The sequence below is a fragment of the Oncorhynchus clarkii genome, chromosome 30, assembly GCF_045791955.1.
Source record: "Oncorhynchus clarkii lewisi isolate Uvic-CL-2024 chromosome 30, UVic_Ocla_1.0, whole genome shotgun sequence".
Taxonomy (NCBI): domain Eukaryota; kingdom Metazoa; phylum Chordata; class Actinopteri; order Salmoniformes; family Salmonidae; genus Oncorhynchus; species Oncorhynchus clarkii.
This window is the reverse complement of record NC_092176.1, coordinates 25,879,619-25,896,448: the sequence shown is the minus strand read 5'-3', so window position 1 is coordinate 25,896,448 and position 16,830 is coordinate 25,879,619. Positions and strand designations below refer to the sequence as shown.

Below are 16,830 nucleotides of genomic sequence, written 5' to 3'. Positions count from 1 at the left end.
TGCCAGCCCTAGAGAAGAATTCCTATGTGCATCAGTCAGTTTGGTATGGAAAACCAATGCTGTCTGCCTTGCAAAATGGTCTGGATTAAAATGTTTATACACAATCCAGTAAGATATACTAACGCTTTCATGTTGGCCATGTACTGTTATAATCTCCACCTGGCACAGCCAGAAGAGGACTGGCCACCCCTCAGAGCCTGCTTCCTCTAGGTTTCTTCCTAGGTTCCTGCCTTTCTAGGGAGTTTTTCCTAACTATTGTGCTTCCACATCTGCATTGCTTGATGTTTGGGGTTTTAGACTGGGTTTCTGTACAGCACTTTGACATCGGCTGATGTAAAAAGGGCTTTATAAATACATTTGATTGATTACTTTTTTGCAGTAATTGATGCTTATTCACCAACCATTTAAGTGATGTAACTGTGATGTGGTGACAAGTGAAATGCATTCTAATACATTCCACCAGATATAACTGAAATCTCATTGAACAAATAGAAACATTTCAATCTGTGTCACTGAAATGTTCAACGTCAATCTAGTGAATGCATAGGCTTGACAAACGTTTCTTTATTCTAATTCTGTCATCAAGTGGCATATTTCCTTTCAACAAAAATAATTAAGCATGTACATTAACAGTATTTCCAATACACTGTCTACATTTATTTTTCTATTCATATACAGTGCCTTGCGAAAGTATTCGGCCCCCTTGAACTTTGCGACCTTTTGCCACATTTCAGGCTTCAAACATAAAGATATAAAACTGTATTTTTTTGTGAAGAATCAACAACAAGTGGGACACAATCATGAAGTGGAACGACATTTATTGGATATTTCAAACTTTTTTAACAAATCAAAAACTGAAAAATTGGGCGTGCAAAATTATTCAGCCCCTTTACTTTCAGTGCAGCAAACTCTCTCCAGAAGTTCAGTGAGGATCTCTGAATGATCCAATGTTGACCTAAATGACTAATGATGATAAATGCAATCCACCTGTGTGTAATCAAGTCTCCGTATAAGTGCACCTGCACTGTGGGTAGTCTCAGAGGTCCGTTAAAAGCGCAGAGAGCATCATGAAGAACAAGGAACACACCAGGCAGGTCCGAGATACTGTTGTGAAGAAGTTTAAAGCCGGATTTGGATACAAAAATATTTCCCAAGCTTTAAACATCCCAAGGAGCACTGTGCAAGCGATAATATTGAAATGGAAGGAGTATCAGACCACTGCAAATCTACCAAGACCTGGCCGTCCCTCTAAACTTTCAGCTCATACAAGGAGAAGACTGATCAGAGATGCAGCCAAGAGGCCCATGATCACTCTGGATGAACTGCAGAGATCTACAGCTGAGGTGGGAGACTCTGTCCATAGGACAACAATCCGTCGTATATTGCACAAATCTGGCCTTTATGGAAGAGTGGCAAGAAGAAAGCCATTTCTTAAAGATATCCATAAAAAGTGTTGTTTAAAGTTTGCCACAAGCCACCTGGGAGACACACCAAACATGTGGAAGAAGGTGCTCTGGTCAGATGAAACCAAAATTGAACTTTTTGGCAACAATGCAAAACGTTATGTTTGGCGTAAAAGCAACACAGCTGAACACACCATCCCCACTGTCAAACATGGTGGTGGCAGCATCATGGTTTGGGCCTGCTTTTCTTCAGCAGGGACAGGGAAGATGGTTAAAATTGATGGGAAGATGGATGGAGCCAAATACAGGACCATTCTGGAAGAAAACCTGATGGAGTCTGCAAAAGACCTGGGACGGAGATTTGTCTTCCAACAAGACAATGATCCAAAACATAAAGCAAAATCTACAATGGAATGGTTCAAAAATAAACATATCCAGGTGTTAGAATGGCCAAGTCAAAGTCCAGACCTGAATCCAATCGAGAATCTGTGGAAAGAACTGAGAACTGCTGTTCACAAATGCTCTCCATCCAACCTCACTGAGCTTGAGCTGTTTTGCAAGGAGGAATGGGAAAAAATGTCAGTCTCTCGATGTGCAAAACTGATAGAGACATACCCCAAGCGACTTACAGCTGTAATCGCAGCAAAAGGTGGCGCTACAAAGTATTAACTTAAGGGGGCTGAATAATTTTGCACGCCCAATTTTTCAGTTTTTGATTTGTTAAAGTTTGAAATATCCAATAAATGTCGTTCCACTTCATGATTGTGTCCCACTTGTTGTTGATTCTTCACAAAAAAAATACAGTTTTATATCTTTATGTTTGAAGCCTGAAATGTGGCAAAAGGTCGCAAAGTTCAAGGGGGCCGAATACTTTCGCAAGGCACTGTAACAAATGTTACAAAATACTACATCTGATTATGATAAGCAAGACATACAGCAACAAGTAATCTGCAATAGTTCATATTGTTCAGGTGAGGTGACTTGGGGCTCGAATCAAACTTCAGTGTTACGGATTGAATCGAGCCCTTGGTGAAATATCCATCAGACAGCAAAAATAAAAAACAAAAGTGTCAGTAATCTAAAGGAAGAATAACAACAATCACTTTTGTCAAGTGTATCTGTGCTTGAAGGGGAAGATTCAAGTATGTATCAAGAATGTTGGGTCGGTCACCTGCAAGGAACACAGGTGAATTTGAGTTAAATATGAGACAAGTGACCCAATACTGTACATTCAGCTGAAAATAGTATGGCATATTAACCTAACTAGCTCCCTTTGCCATGTTTAATATAATACAATTAGGGTCTGCTATGGGGTTAGACCAGTTATCAATTTGTGTTGTCATATTTTAAGCTTATGGTCTGCAATTGAACTGATAATATGATAAGATGGAGAAATGGAATGGTATGTGCCACAAATAACAGGCTAAAAAAACAATACATGGCAAGGGGTATTCTCTTCTCTACTATCTCCAATGTGAGGGTCACATCTTTCTGTGTACTCTGATAAATGTATATATACATCTACTATACGATATCTACAATTATGGTACTTTCAGTTAAAGTAGGCATCACAATGAATAGGTAAGTTAAAAAAAAAGTGAATAAGTGGGACCATTCAGCTATAAGCATGATTAGAATTGTTGGTGGAATTTCATAGGTGGTTGTCCCACAGTGCAACCTGGTTACCTGTCATATCCAATTTCTTTGTGCAGTAAACATCATTGTCCTCTTGAAAGGCCACAATGGTCATTTAATGGATCCGGTGTGTAGTTGCAAACAAATAGGGTCCTTTACATCCATGCAAATTCTGTCTTCAACACTAAGAATGTGCAAATGACCAGGTGACATTTCTCACCTCAAATGTTCAGAGCCTTTTACAAACAAGAAAAGATACAAAACAGAGGGAAACTTTCAAGCTACATTTAATCAGTGTTTTTTAAAGAAAAAAAATAGATGTACCTATCAAACTATATCTTCTTTTCATTAGTGAACAACAAAAAAACAACAGTCCCATAGTTTTATCCATGACTTTCCTCATGTCTTGTAATTCATTTGGTTTGCTGTGCCAGACAGCTGCTTAAAGTGGATGGATTTCAGGAGTACCCAGAGGTTTAACAGAATCAGGGTTAGTAGCCAACTTTGGCACTTTTTTAAATGACATCCGCTTTGTATAACTTTACATTGCTTCATCACAGTTTAATCAATAACATGTTTTACACTGTAGCATACAACAAACTAGCATAACCCCTTCCCTATATCGGCTATGGTACTTATTCATTAATTCACTTAAGTTATAAATTAACAAAATCCACTCAAAATACAAACATCCATTCCAAGCTTGAGTATCTGTATAAAAAGCAAGATGTATCAAACATTTTCGAAAGGTTGGAAATAAAAATAAAATATCAATAAAAAAACGACTAAATAGCAATGGGTGACAGGTTTTCATGTAGTAACACAGCTGAAGACTTTTTCCACTCTTGATATGAATCATAACAAAACAATTATACATGGCTTTAACATAACTTATTATGGGTAGACCTATTATACTAAAAATACTAAGTCACAAAAGTAATAAATTGCCTATTAGATGTTTTGGCGGTACATGGCTGACTGGTTAGCTGGTGGGAGTTGTCCTGAATATGGGGAGGACCGTTTTGTTGGGGTATTCAGGATAGATCACAGATAACAGCCACCTCTGTAACACTCAGTAGCAGAGGCTTTTGTGTATCTTCTTAGCACTGATCTGTGTCGGGGGTCACTCAAACATGACATGGAAATCAATAGATAGAATGTTGGACTATGTTACTGATAACTGTAGCTTACTTAAGCAATAAGGCACGAGGGGATGTAGTATATGGCCAATATACTATGGCTAAGGGCTGTTCATGCTCACAACGCAAAGCGGAGTGCCTGGATACAGCCCTTAGCCATGGTATATTGGCCATGTACCACAAACCCGAGGTGTCTTTTTGCTATTATAAACTGGCTATCAACATAATTAGAACAGTAAAAATAAATGTTTTGTCATACCTGTGGTATTGGGTGTGATATACCATGACTTTCAGCCAATCAGCATTCAGGGCTCGAACCACCCAGTTTATAAAGGGAAATAAATACTGGAGCTCAGCTAGAGTTGAGATGAATATGCCCTCAAAACTCAGAGGATAAATGTAGTTGGAGAAATTCAAGACCTGTGTCTCTGAGTGCCACACAGCACTGTTCTATTGCCATTTAACAGTTTGATATCCATTCAGCTCATCTTGTGACGGTATTAGAACAGTATTAAAGATTGCATTGATCTAACACTGACTGGTGCGATGTGATATTTTCTCTGTGCTGCTCAGTAATGGCCAACATGTTGTTGATGGACAAGACAGACACGGTCAGCACCTTGAAAGCACCTTGAATTCATAAGAGGTATGTGTATATGCTTGAATCCAATGGATTGACGCTGTATGCTTGAATCCAATGGATTGATGCTGTATGCTTGAATCAAATTGAGTGATGCTGTACGCTTGAAGACAATGGAGTGACGCTGTATGCTTGAATCAAATGGATTGATGCTGTATGTTTGAATCAAATGGATTGATGCTGTACGCTTGAATCAAATGGATTGACGCTGAACGCTTGAATCAAATGGATTGATGCTGAACGCTTGAATCAAATGGATTGACGCTGAATGCTTGAATCCAATGGAGTGATGCTGTATGCTTGAATCTAATTGATTGGTGCTGTATGCTTGAAGCCAATGGAGTGATGCTGTATGCTTGAATATAATGGATTGGTGCTGTATGCTTGACTTATTGGGTTAGAGGTGGCTCCCCATACCATGGCTATTTCAGAGAATGTGACTGAACAAAGACATGTGGCATCATCTGTATGTGTAAGGGTGTCAGTGTATTAACCTCTCGCGGCCTGGGTGGGTGGTTAGTGAGTGTGATCATACAGAACAGCACCTAGACCGCAACTGAGATGCTGTAAACGCCAAATTTAAGATCTCATTCAGACTGTCCACTGATGACCAACGCAACAAGCCACAAAATTCAACAAAACACTCAGTAAGAACATCAGCCCTCTTTAGGTTGAAGTTGTTCTTTTCCCATCAAACACACACTTATCACGGCGCACTCCTCCAGTACAGACACAGAGACCAAGGGCTAGGCACGGAAAGAGCAGAGGTCCGCCAATAATTCCCAAGTAGGAAATGCTATGCGCCCTTGATTGGACAATATCGAATAAAAAAAAGGTCAAAGGAAGAAGAGAACCCTCTCTGTGTAGCACAGTTGTTGTTGTCATTGGATGTGGATGCCATGAGAATGCTGCTTCTTCCCTCAAGGTTTTGCGCCCCGGGCCCCAGCCCTTTCACACAGATATCTCATAGGTTGTGCCACCCACCCCAGTCACCTTTTTGACATTACTGTGGCGGCTAGGGCTGAGAGTGGTGCCCTGGGCACTGGAGCTGTTGGGTCCTAGATGGCAGTCTGTTTTCCCATTCACTTTACTTTGCATCATGGCCTCTCTGAATGGGGAGGGGCAAAAAACAAGAGGGCATAGTTATTTTAAGTGAGAACTAACTTAGCTTTAGATATACATGCACATGCAGTATAAACACAGATCACATGGAAAGATAATTCAGTTGTCATACCAGAAAATGTGTGTATTCTTCTCACATGCATGTTCTGGTGGTGTTAGTAGTTGGTCTTGTGTGGCTGGTCCCTGGAGCATGCACTATGTAAATGACCATGACACTAGTTAGAGAAGTAATGAAACACATGCCAGTGTACCTGCTGGTGCTAGCATAAATTACCATGAGTGGTGTATTCATTACCCCCAAATCAGAATGACATTTTATGAAATAAAGGGTAAAACCACAGTGTGTTGTTCGTGATATACTAGGTTTGTACGGAGTTTCTGTAGGTGCTAAAAACATGCAGAGATGTAGATGTTAATATTCCCAGATGGAAGAGTGACAGGGGGGAGATAAGCATGCAAACAGAAGGAAATGATAGTGGGGTAATGCAACTTTATTCATCATGACAGACAACTTAGAAAAATACAAAAGTTTTTTTCTTACTATGAAAGCAAAACATTAAAGTCCAGTGACAAACACCATGCACAGTACTTCATTGGATAAAAGGGTATAATATCGAAGGAAACTGTATGTATACAGATGCTACATGTTAACACCTAGCCTAAGCTCTCTCATCCTCACTACTCATCCACCGCTGGTTTCTAACCAGTCAGCCAGCAGGGCTTCGGGGCTTCCTATGGGGAGTGAGTTCTGTTCCCTCCCCAGCGCCTCAGCTCATTTCATGCACCCCAGGAGACGTTAGGTGTATGTTAGGATTCGTACCTTGGGCCACCAAGGCGGGGTGAGTCTGTTCTCTCCAGGGCGTGGATGAAGGAGAGTTTCTTGTGGGTGTAGGAGGGGGATTGGGGAATGGCAGGGGAGTGGTTGGGCTGGTGGGGTGGGGAGCGGCAGGGGGGCTCAGGGACTCTGCCTCCCTGCATGCTGCTGTCAATGTGCATGGAGCTAGAGGAAGTCCTGGGGGCACGTGCCAGAGAGGAGCCACCAGAGGAGCGCAACACGGGCGTCCGAGGCCCGTAGCTCACCACCCCCATCAGGTTGTCCCTAGAGCCTCCGTAGGCTGGAGGCGTGGGACCTCTGGAGCTGGGGTCCCGGGGACTATCCGGGTAGCAGGCGCTGGGAGGCATGCCGTACCCTCCAGAGCTGTCGAACATGCCTGAGTCCTGAGCCTGGGAGAACCCCCCATGGTGCTGCAGCTTCTCCCTCTCCTCCATCTCCTTACGCTCCTGGATGGAGGCCATGATGGTTTTGGAGAGGTTGTCGTAGCGCACCGGGGACAGGTCCCGATCCTGGGGGGACTGCCTGCCCCTGCTCATCCCCATCCCCCTGGAGCCCAACACCGGGGACAGGTCCCTGTTCTGCGGGGACTGCCTGCCCCTGCCCCTGCTCATCCCCATCCCCCCGGAGCCCAACACCGGGCTGAAGCTGGGGGGGACCTGCTGCTTCTGGATCTGGGGTTCAGGCCCCCGCATGTGGCACATTTTGGTTGGCAGGTAGGGTGAGTGCGAGCCCATAGAGGGCATGCCGGGGTGGGCCATGCACTCGGCTGCGGTGGCTGGGGAAATGCTGGGGTTGAGCAGGCTGTCGTAGGAGAGGCTGCTGTTGCGGTTGGACAGTGGGGAGAAGACGCTCTTGTAGGGGGTGGAGGTGACTGTCTCAGGCTGCAGGACAGGCAGCTGGCCCTTGTCCCTGCGCTGGTGGGCCTGCTTCAGGTTGAGGGAGCTGGAGTTGATGGGGTAGGAGTCCAGTTGTAGTGGGGAGGACTGGAAGGAGCGGTGGAGAGGGGCGTTGCGGTAGTCAGGCAGGTCCAGGTTGGGCTCTGAGCGGTAGTCGACATGGCAACGGCCCTCCTCCAAGATGGCTGACGCCTTACGGTGGTCATCTGGCATTACAATCTGACAAGACAAAACAACACAGAAGTAGTGAGAAATATGAACTATTCTTTTGACTAGCCATACTATAATTACATTTTTGTTTTGTTCTGTATTTTACCCCCTTTTTCTCCCCAATTTCAATTTTGTCTCATCGCAGCTACTCCCCAACGGGCTCAGGAGGCGAAGGTCGAGTCATGAGTCCTCTGAAACATGACGCGCCAAACCGTGCTTCTAAACACACACTCGCTTAACCGGAAGCCAGACGTACCAATGTGTCAGAGGAAACAACTTTCAACTGACGACCGAGGTCAGCCTGCAGGCACCCGGCAAGCCACAAGGAGTCGTTAGAGTGCGATGAGCCAAGTAAATCCCCCCTGGCCAAACCTTCCCCTAACCCGGACGTCGCTGGGCCAATTGTGTGCCACCCTATGGGACTCCAGATCACATCCGGTTGTGATACAGCCCAGGATCGAACCCGGGTCTGTAGTGACGCCTCTAGCACTGCCACTGGTGTGCCACTCTGGAGGCCGTAACGAGAACATTTTTATAAAAAATTGAAAATGCTGTTCATTTATATGCAGTCACACTCGCAACAGTGCAGGAATAAAGTAAAATATTGGGTAAGCCTGTTTGCAATTACTATTAGAATTCAGTAATTTAGTCTGACCTTCTCTCCTGCCGCATGGTAATGGACTTTAGGGATGGTGCCGAACGAGGGCCGGTACTTGTACATGGCCGGGGTGGAGGGATGGGTCTTGCCGGACAGGGAACTATCTGGAAGTGGAAGACACAGAACAATGTTACTGTGAGAGACAGACTATTATCTGGTGTAAGGATGTAAGCATCCATTTTATGGTGTGTTAGAATTGATAGGGCTGTCATCATCAGAGCCTTTCATGGCTCATTATGTTGTAAAAGTAGTCTTCACCTCAAGCTAAAAAAGAAAAGCAAACTGAGAAAATAAGTCACCCAAAAGCTAACATATAAAGACAATCATAAGAAATCCTCCTTACATTGAAATCTTTGCTTTTACTTTTATAGCACAACAGAATGTGGACATGTCCTAGCGAAGGTAAATATTGTGGTGCTGCATTGATTTTGTCATTGCAAATAATTCAGTAACATAAAACACCACCAAGTGGCAGTAGAGCTACTGTGATGGAAAAAAAAACAGTCAGGAAGGAGCTCCAGACATAATGCACCATGACACAATAGATCAGGAATGGAGGTGGGGGCCACAAAAAATCTGAACTCATCCTGAGGGGCCGAAGTGGCTTGCGGGTGTGCGTACCCTCACCGAGTCCATAACTAATCTGGAGCAGATTGACTGAACCAGGCCCACTCACGACAAACGACACGACATTTCTCCTCGCTGATGAAGAGCGATAGAGGACTGCCATGCTGGAGTTCATTCATCAAGCCTAACTAGCTATAAGTCACTAACTAGCACTGCGATGGAGCGCTTTTAGGAGGCCAGAGAGAGCAGTTCGGTGCAATACACAAGAGAGAGAGAAAGAAACAAAAAGAGACAGAAAGAGAAGCACAGGGAGAGAGATACACACTAGTGATTTGCGGGTTGACTCATAACCCGCAGTCCTCGTGGGTTTAGGGTCATGAAATATTGTGCGGATGAAGAGCGGGTTATGCATGTATAATTCTTGTGCAATTCATATCTATAGGCGACACTGAGGTTTCTCTTTCATAATATTTTATCTGCCATTAGAAACTGGGTGGTTTGAGCCCTGAAAGCTGATTGGCTGACACCCATGGTATGCGGTCTGATATACCATGTCTATGACAAAACATTTATTTTTACTGCTCTAATTACATTGGTACCAGTTTATAATAGCAATAAGGCACCTCGGGTGTTTGTGATATATGGCCAATATATCACAGCTAAGGGCTGCATCCAGGCACCTCGCTTTGCGTCGTGCATAAGAACAGCCCTTATCCGTGGTATATTGGCCATATACCACACCTCCTCTGGCCTTATTGCTTAAATAGAGTGTAAGCCAAAGTTTTAGGGCCTTACTGTAACTGCGCCAAATGCTATCGGGAACTTGGGCAGAAAACGTTGATCCACTGAGGCAAAAAGGAATTCAATAAGAGAAAATCTGAAATCTGAAAATAAAGAAAAGGGAGGGCCAGAATAGTAACGTCTGGGAAAGATTTTGTGAAGTGGTTAAAGAGGTTGATAGCAGTGGGAAGTGTGATGTTACAGTGGCTTGCGAAAGTATTCACCCCCCTTGGCATTTTCCTATCTTGTTGCCTTACATCCTGGAATTAAAATAGATTTTTGGGGGGTTTGTATCATTTGATTTACACAACATGTCTACCACTTTGAAGATGCAAAATATATATTTGTGTGAAACAAACAAGAAATAAGACAAAAAAACAGAAAGCCTGAGTGTGCATAACTATTCACCCCCCCAAAGTCAATACTTTGTAGACACACCTTTTGCAGAAATTACAGCTGCAAGTATCTTGGGTAATGTCTCTATAAGCTTGGTACATCTAGCCACTGGGATTTTTGCCCATTCTTCAAGGCAAAACTGCTCCAGCTCCTTCAATTTGGATGGGTTCAGCTGGTGTACAGCAATCTTTAAGTCATACCACATATTCTCAATTGGATTGAGGTCTGGGCTTTGACTAGGCCATTCCAAGACATTTAAATGTTTCCCCTTAAACCCATCGATCGAGTGTTGCTTCAGCAGTGTGCTTAGGGTCATTGTCCTGCTGGGAAGGGGAACCTCCGTCCCAGTCTCAAATCTCTGGAAGACTGAAACAGGTTTCCCTCAAGAATTTCCCTGTATTTAGCGTCATCCATCATTCCTTCAATTCTGACCAGTTTGTTTCCCAGTCCCTGACGATGAAAAACATCCCCACAGCATGATGCTGCCACCACCATGCTTCACTGTGGCGATGATGTTCGAGGTGTTGGGTTTGCACCAGACATAGTGTTTTCTTTGATGGCCAAAAAGCTACATTTTAGTCTCATCTGACCAGAGAACCTTCTTCCATATTTTTTTGTCTTTTGGCGAACACCAAACGTGTTTGCTTATTTTTTTCTTTAAGCAAGGGCTTTTTTTCTGGACACTCTCCCCTAAAGCCCAGTTCTGTGGAGTGCATGGCTTAAAGTGGCTCTATGGACAGATACTCCAATCTCTGCTGTGGAGCTTTGCAGCTCCTTCAGGGTTATCTTTGATCTCTTTGTTGCCTCTCTGATTAATGCCCTTCTTGCCTGGTCTGTGAGTTTTGGTGGGTGGCCCTCTCTTGGTAGGTTTGTTGTGGTGCCATATTTTTTCCATTTTTTAATAACGGATTTAATGATGCTCCGTGGGATGTTCAAAGTTTCTGATATTTTTTTATAACCCAACCCTGATCTGTACTTCTCCACAACTTTGTCCCTGACCTGTTTGGAGAGCTCCTTGGTCTTCATGGTCCCCCTTGCTTAGTGGTGTTGCAGACTCTGGGGGATCTTATTTAGGGGCTTCATAGAAAAGGGGGTGAATACATATGCCGGGACCAATTTTCCATTTAAAAAAAGAAAACAAGTAATTCTTTAAAATTTCACTTCACCAATTTGGATTATTTTATTTATGTCCATTAGATGAAGTACAAATAAAAAACTATTTAAATTACAGGTTGTAATGCAACAAAATAGGGAAAATGTCAAGGGGGATGAATTATTTTGCAAGGCACTGTATGTGTGATGATTGAGGCAATATACAAATTTCAATGTCACAAGACTGGGACTTCAAATATGGCACGTCACGAGATATGTAGTCTACTGTTTAGAAGGGTTAAATGGAATAGTAAGTGAAATCTGGGTACTGGCTGTAGGTCTATACAGTGCCTTCAGAAAGTATTCATACCCCTTGACTTATTCCACATTTTGTTGTGTTACAGCCTGAATTCAAAATGTATTGAATAGATGTTTCACCCATCTACACACAATGCCCAATAATGAGAAAGTGAAAACATGTTAAGAAATGTTTGCTAATGTATTGAAAATAAAATACAGATATATATCATTTACATAAGTATTCACATCCGAGTCAATACTTTGTAGAAGCACCTTTGGCAGCGATTACAGCTTTGTGTCATCTGTATCAGCTTTGCTTTAGCTGTATGCTTGGGGGTCATTGTCCTGTTGGATTGTAAATCTTCGTCCCAGTCTAACATCGTTTGCACTCTGAAGCAGGTTCTCATCAAGGATTTGCCTATATTTGGCTTCTTTCATTGTTCCCTCTATCCTTACCAGTCTCCCAGTCCCTGCTGCTCAAAAGCATCCCCATAGCATGATGCTGCCACCACCATGCTTCACAGTAGGGATGGTGTTGACGAGTGATGAGCTGTGCCTGTTTTTTCTCCAGACATAGCGCTTTGCATTCAGCCTAAAGAGTTCAATTTCTGTCTCATCAGAGCGCAGAATCTTTTGCCTTATGCTCTCAGAGTCTTTCATGTGCCATTTTGCAAACTCCAGGCGTGCTGTCATGTGCCTTTTTTTCCTCAGGAGTGGCTTCCATCTGGCCACCCTCTCATGGCCACTCTTTCATGTTTTCTCCATCTCAGCCAATGAACTCTGTACTTCTGTCAGAGTGGTCATTGGGTTCTTTGTCACCTCCCTGACCAAGGGCATTCTTGCCCGGTTGCTCAGTTTGGTTGGATGGTCAGCTCTAGGCAGAAGTGACCATATTTTCTTCCCAATGATGGAGACCCATGTGCTCTTGAAAACTTTGAACACTCTAGAAATGGTTTAATACACTCCCCCAGATATATGCCACATCACAATTCTATCTTGGAGATCTAAGGACAGTTATTTGGGCTTCATGCTATAGTTTCTGCTCTAAGTTCATGCTATAGGGTCCCACTGTAAACTGTGGGACCTTATATAGACAGTTGTGTTTCTTTCTAAATCATGTCTAAACAATTGAATTGGCCACAGGTGGACTCCAATCAAGTTGTAGTGACATCAAATATGATCAAAGGAAATTGGATGTACCTGAGCTCAATTGAGCATCATTGCAAAGGGGTATGAATAGTTATGTCAATTAGATATTTCTGTATTTAATTTTCAATAAATGTGTTAAGATTTCTGTCATTATTGTGCGTAGATGGGTGAGATTTTTTTTATCCAGGCTGTAACAACAAAATATGGAATAAGTTAAGGGGTATGAATACTTTCTGAAGGCACTGTATCCTCTCACATAGCCTAATATAATATTAGCTCCTGCAGAATTAAGCATACCTTGCAGTAAAATGATACACCAAATGTACATTTTGACTCAGGAACAGGAGTGGAGAAAAATTATTGATTTCTTCCAGCATCTTGAGAGAATGTATGCACGGTTAGGGATCGTATGTAAATGTGTTATCTTAACAGCATCATAAAAACAGTATATATATATATTTTTTTTTACCCCCTTTTTCTCCCCTTATCGCTGTAACTCCCCAACGGGCTCGGGAGAGGCAAAGGTCGAGTCCTGCGTCCTCTGAAACACGACCCACCAAACCACACTTTTTAACACCCGCCCACTTACCCGGAAGCCAGTCGCACCAATGTGTGAGAAGAAACACTGTTCAACTGATGACCAAAGTCAGCCTGCAGGCGCCTGGCCCATCACAAGGAGTTGCTAGAGCGCGATGAGCCAAGTAAAGCTCCCCCAGACAAAGTCTCCCCTAACCCAGACGACGCTGGGCCAATTGTGCGCCGCCCTATCGGACTCTCGGTCACAGCCGGTTGTGACACAGCCTGGGATCGAACCCAGGTCTGTAGTGATGCCTCAAGCGGTAGACCGCTGCGCCACTCGGGAGGCCCCAAACTGATAGTTTCTTATCAGAAACATGTTGGGTCGTTTTCACTGCTTTTCATTTCCTTAATTAAGCAAGTCAAGTTGACTAACAAATAGCAGACCAAAATGTTGGAAATTATAAGCAGAAACTTATCTAAATTAGGCTTAAAAAAAAAAAAATATCAAATCTCAAAAAATGGTTCCTCTGTCTCTGACTGTACAGCGCATTTTCAATTACCCTACTGTATTTGCAGGTCATGGTCGTTCACGAAAATGGATCTCTCCTACAGACAGTGAGTCCTGTGGCTGTGGCTTGCTATATGAAGTAGGCAAACAGGAATTGAGGCATTCAGTTAGTTTTCTATTGAACGTTAGAATTTGCAAAATGTGTGACATAAGCGACTTTGAACGTGGTATGATCGTCGGTGCCAGGTATGCCAGATCCCATATCTCAGAAACGGCCGCACTCTGTTAACCGGTGGTGTTAATGGTGCGACAAACAAAAAACATCCAGTCAGCGGTAGTCCTGTGGGCAAAAACAGCTTGTTGATGAGAGAGATCAAAGGAAAATGGCAAGAATGATGCAAGCTAACAGGCGGGCCACAAACCGATAATGGCGCAGTACAACAGTGGTGTGAAGAACGGCATCTTGGAACGCACAACTCGTTGATCGTTGTCACGGAGGGCTATTGCAGCAGATAACCACACCGGGTTCTATTCATATCAGCTAAAAACAAGAAGAAGTGGCTCCAGTGAACACACGATCAACAACACTGGAGAATTGAGGAGTGGATAAACATAGCCTGGAACATGACAGCGAGTTCAGTTTACTTGAGTGGCCTGCGAAGTCCCAAGACCTCAACCCAAAAGAGCATCTTTGCGATAAGATGGAATGGGCTGCCGTCCAATCTGCAGCAAGTGTGTGATGCCATCGCGCCACCATGGACCAACATCACTCTGGAAAGTTTCCACACACACACACAGAGAGACAGAGACAGATTCTTTTTTTGTCAGGAACATACAGTGCCTTGCGAAAGTATCCGGCCCCCTTGAACTTTGCGACCTTTTGCCACATTTCAGGCTTCAAACATAAAGATATAAAACTGTATTTTTTTGTGAAGAATCAACAACAAGTGGGACACAATCATGAAGTGGAACGACATTTATTGGATATTTCAAACTTTTTTAACAAATCAAAAACTGAAAAATTGGGCGTGCAAAATTATTCAGCCCCCTTAAGTTAATACTTTGTAGCGCCACCTTTTGCTGCGATTACAGCTGTAAGTCGCTTGGGGTATGTCTCTATCAGTTTTGCACATCGAGAGACTGAAATTTTTTCCCATTCCTCCTTGCAAAACAGCTCGAGCTCAGTGAGGTTGGATGGAGAGCATTTGTGAACAGCAGTGTTCAGTTCTTTCCACAGATTCTCGATTGGATTCAGGTCTGGACTTTGACTTGGCCATTCTAACACCTGGATATGTTTATTTTTGAACCATTCCATTGTAGATTTTGCTTTATGTTTTGGATCATTGTCTTGTTGGAAGACAAATCTCCGTCCCAGTCTCAGGTCTTTTGCAGACTCCATCAGGTTTTCTTCCAGAATGGTCCTGTATTTGGCTCCATCCATCTTCCCATCAATTTTAACCATCTTCCCTGTCCCTGCTGAAGAAAAGCAGGCCCAAACCATGATGCTGCCACCACCATGTTTGACAGTGGGGATGGTGTGTTCAGGGTGATGGGCTGTGTTGCTTTTACGCCAAACATAACGTCTTGCATTGTTGCCAAAAAGTTCAATTTTGGTTTCATCTGACCAGAGCACCTTCTTCCACATGTTTGGTGTGTCTCCTAGGTGGCTTGTGGCAAACTTTAAACAACACTTTTTATGGATATCTTTAAGAAATGGATTTCTTCTTGCCACTCTTCCACAAAGGCCAGATTTGTGCAATATACGACTGATTGTTGTCCTATGGACAGAGTCTCCCACCTCAGCTGTAGATCTCTGCAGTTCATCCAGAGTGATCATGGGCCTCTTGGCTGCATCTCTGATCAGTCTTCTCCTTGTATGAGCTGAAAGTTTAGAGGGACGGCCAGGTCTTGGTAGATTTGCAGTGGTCTGATACTCCTTCCATTTCAATATTATCGCTTGCACAGTGCTCCTTGGGATGTTTAAAGCTTGGGAAATCTTTTTGTATCCAAATCCGGCTTTAAACTTCTTCACAACAGTATCTCGGACCTGCCTGGTGTGTTCCTTGTTCTTCATGATGCTCTCTGCGCTTTTAACGGACCTCTGAGACTATCACAGTGCAGGTGCATTTATACGGAGACTTGATTAAACACAGGTGGATTGTATTTATCATCATTAGTCATTTAGGTCAACATTGGATCATTCAGAGATCCTCACTGAACTTCTGGAGAGAGTTTGCTGCACTGAAAGTAAAGGGGCTGAATAATTTTGCACGCCCAATTTTTCAGTTTTTGATTTGTTAAAAAAGTTTGAAATATCCAATAAATGTCGTTCCACTTCATGATTGTGTTCCATTTGTTGTTGATTCTTCACAAAAGAATACAGTTTTATATCTTTATGTTTGAAGCCTGAAATGTGGCAAAAGGTCGCAAAGTTCAAGGGGGCCGGATACTTTCGCAAGGCACTGTATACAGGATACTACCCTCTACAACATAACCTTCACTCCAAACCAAAACCCACAACCTGATTTTGGACGGAATTACGGAATCACCTGGAAGGCTTACAACTACCAAATATTATTATTTCAACACTATACAAATGCTCTGGAAAAAAACAGAAACCTGAAAACACCATCCAACCTGGAACTGAGTGAGTAATGTTTAGTCTAAAGCTATATTTTATTTCCAAAAGCCAAGGAGAAAAATGCATGACTTTACTTTATAAGGACCGAATGCTAAATTAAGGCCGCCAAGCTTGATACAACTTCAACTAGCACTGACATGTCAAGTGAGAGGTGTCAAAGCCCTTCAGCCCAACAATGGCAGGAGAGTCGAACAGTCTACTCCAACCAAATGCAGAGACCTTAGAAGCTGCCTCCCGCTGTTCAGAGGTAATTCAAATACCCTGTGTATGTAAAGAATGATAAGATCCCAAAATGAAGCTCCTTGTGGAAAATCAAGAGACACTTTTTGCTGACTATTAT

General features: G+C 43.1%; 1 protein-coding gene across 2 annotated transcripts in view; it reads right to left on the bottom strand.

Moving 5' to 3' along the window:
• Positions 1–2,413: 2,413 nt before the first annotated feature.
• Positions 2,414–16,830, bottom strand: part of LOC139389483 (palmitoyltransferase ZDHHC8B-like) — a 125,404-nt gene continuing 110,987 nt past the window's right edge. Inside the window, exons 9-12 of one of the 2 annotated variants that reach the window (XM_071136309.1) lie at positions 8,536–8,642; positions 6,760–7,889; positions 5,811–5,925; positions 2,414–2,574 (exon numbers count right to left, since the gene is read on the bottom strand). In XM_071136309.1, the coding sequence (XP_070992410.1) occupies positions 2,542–2,574; positions 5,811–5,925; positions 6,760–7,889; positions 8,536–8,642 (1,385 nt within the window). In that variant the 3' untranslated portion in view covers positions 2,414–2,541. Of the gene's footprint in view, positions 2,575–3,309; positions 5,926–6,759; positions 7,890–8,535; positions 8,643–16,830 lie in introns of those variants that run through there. The other variant, XM_071136308.1, reaches the window with a different exon arrangement.